Raw genomic sequence first — 2,132 nt, 5'->3', positions numbered from 1 at the left:
CAAGGCATTTCCGCCCACAGAACTGCCGCTCACTGGATGTTTTTTCTTTTTCGGACCATTCTCTGTAAACCCTATAGAGGGTTGTGCGTGAAAATCCCAGTAGATTAGCAGTTTCTGAAATACTCTTACCAGCCCTTCTGGCACCAACAATCATGCCACGTTCAAAGTCACTCAAATCACCTTTCTTCCCCATACTGATGCTCGGTTTGAACTGCAGGAGATTCTCTTGACCATGTCTACATGCCTAAATGCACTGAGTTGCCGCCATGTGATTGGCTGCTTAGAAATTAAGTGTTAACGAGCAGTTGGACAGGTGTACCTAATAAAGTGGCCGGTGAGTGTAAGTCAGCTGTTCATCAGAGAGATGGCTTGTGGGTAGAAACTGTTCCTGAATCTGTTGGTCTTGGCGTACAGTTTTCTCTAGAGTGGAGAAGCTGGAACAGGTTGTGTCCGGGGTGAGAAGGGTCTGCAATGATGGTTCCTGCCAGTTTCCTGACTATGGATGTGTATAAGTCATGAACGGAGGGCAGGTTGGCACCGATGATCTTTTCTGCTGTCCTAACTGTCCGTTGTAGTCTGCTCCGGTCCTTTTTGGTGGCCGATAACCAGACAGTGATGGACGTGCAGAGGACAGACTGGATGATGGCTGTGTGGAAGTGGATCAGCAGCTCCTTAGGCAGGTTGAGCTTCCCGAGCTGGCGCAGGAAGTACATCCTCTGCTGGGCCTTTTTGATGATGGTGTCTGAGTTGGGCTCCCACTTCAGGTTCTGGGATATCGTGGATCCCAGAAACCTGAAGGATTTCACAGCAGACACTGTGGAGTATGGTGATGGGGGGAAGAGGGGGGGGGGTCTCTTCCTGAAGTCCACGATCATCTCCACATTCTTGAGCGTGTTGAGCTCAAGGTTGTTCTGCCTGCACCAGAGAGCCAGCTGATCCACCTCCCGTCTGTAGGCCGACTCATCACCATCCCGGATGAGGCCGATGACGGTTGTGTCGTCAGCGAACTTCAGGAGTTTAACAGATGTGTCTCCTGAGGTGCAGTCATTGGTGAAAAGCAGTGGGGAGAGCACACACCCCTGAGGGGTGCCAGTGCTAATAGTCCGTGTGCTGGATGTGATGTTCCCTAGCGTCACCTGCTGCCTCCTGTCAGTCAGAAAGTTTGTGACCCACTGACAAGTGGAGGCTAGCACAGTGAGCTGGGAGGGTTTGTTGCTGAGGATGTCCGGGATGATGGTGTTGAACGCCGAGCTGAAGTCCACAAACAGGATCCTTGCATAAGCCCCTGGGGAGTCGAAGTGTTGCGGGATGTAATGCAGTCCCAAACGCTATAATAACTATAGAATCTTTTGTTGTCTTTTGTTGTTTGCATCACATGATATAAAGAAACCCTGCTTAATATCTGAACGCCCATTCAGCGGAATAAACGCCAAAGTCTTCGGTTTAAACCCTTATTCATGTTTCTACGTTAAAGTATGGCGTTACAGCACAGTCCCAAACGGGGGGGGGGGGGGGGGGTTTGAGCAATGTTGAGCCGATTTCGTGAAAACCGCGCGGCAAATCTCCTATGGCGGTTTTCCATTGCGTGGTATCTACTCGACTCGCCTCGACTCTACTCGCCTTTTTTGGTTTTCCATTACAAAAAAAAGTCCCTGGGACCTGCTACCAGGGACTTTTTTTAGTACTACCTCAGTCGAGGTTCCAAGCGAGCTGAGGCGAGCCCAAAAGGTGACGTGGAAACTTGCAGACTGCTGGTTGGTCGGATCACTGCGTTGTTAGCAGACAAGAGTGCGGAGTGTCCGAAACAAATGGACATTTAAAAAATAAATCTAGCCAGACACCGACAGATTATTTACTCTCTGCACTATTCTCACTTTTCAACTGTTCAATATTAAGGGCTATTAGGGGCTTTATGTTGTTTCCAATATTGCACACTGTTACTTTAAAAAAACAAGACAAGTTATCAAAGAAAAGTTTTTATTTAGCTTTTCAAGTAGCGCATCAAACCCTCCGGTACATCCCGGTCTTTTTCCTCTGCACCCCGTGACAGTGTCCCCCCCCCGGCTCTGCTGGCCCAGATGAATCCCAGTCGTTGTCATAAGTCTCTCCATGACTCTCATAAAGATTATACG

General features: G+C 49.0%; 1 protein-coding gene across 1 annotated transcript in view; it reads right to left on the bottom strand.

Moving 5' to 3' along the window:
• The window catches only part of LOC117939087 (interleukin-17 receptor B-like), a 13,890-nt gene that overhangs the window by 6,611 nt on the left and 5,147 nt on the right, over positions 1-2,132 (bottom strand). The window contains exon 5 of the mRNA XM_034864132.1: positions 1,078-1,285. Coding sequence (XP_034720023.1) covers positions 1,078-1,285 — 208 coding nt within the window. The remainder of the gene's footprint in view (positions 1-1,077; positions 1,286-2,132) is intronic.

Source organism: Etheostoma cragini, chromosome 23, assembly GCF_013103735.1.
Source record: "Etheostoma cragini isolate CJK2018 chromosome 23, CSU_Ecrag_1.0, whole genome shotgun sequence".
Taxonomy (NCBI): Eukaryota; Metazoa; Chordata; class Actinopteri; order Perciformes; family Percidae; genus Etheostoma; species Etheostoma cragini.
Note: the sequence above shows the minus strand (reverse complement) of the source record. Positions and strands in the feature narration are given on the sequence as shown.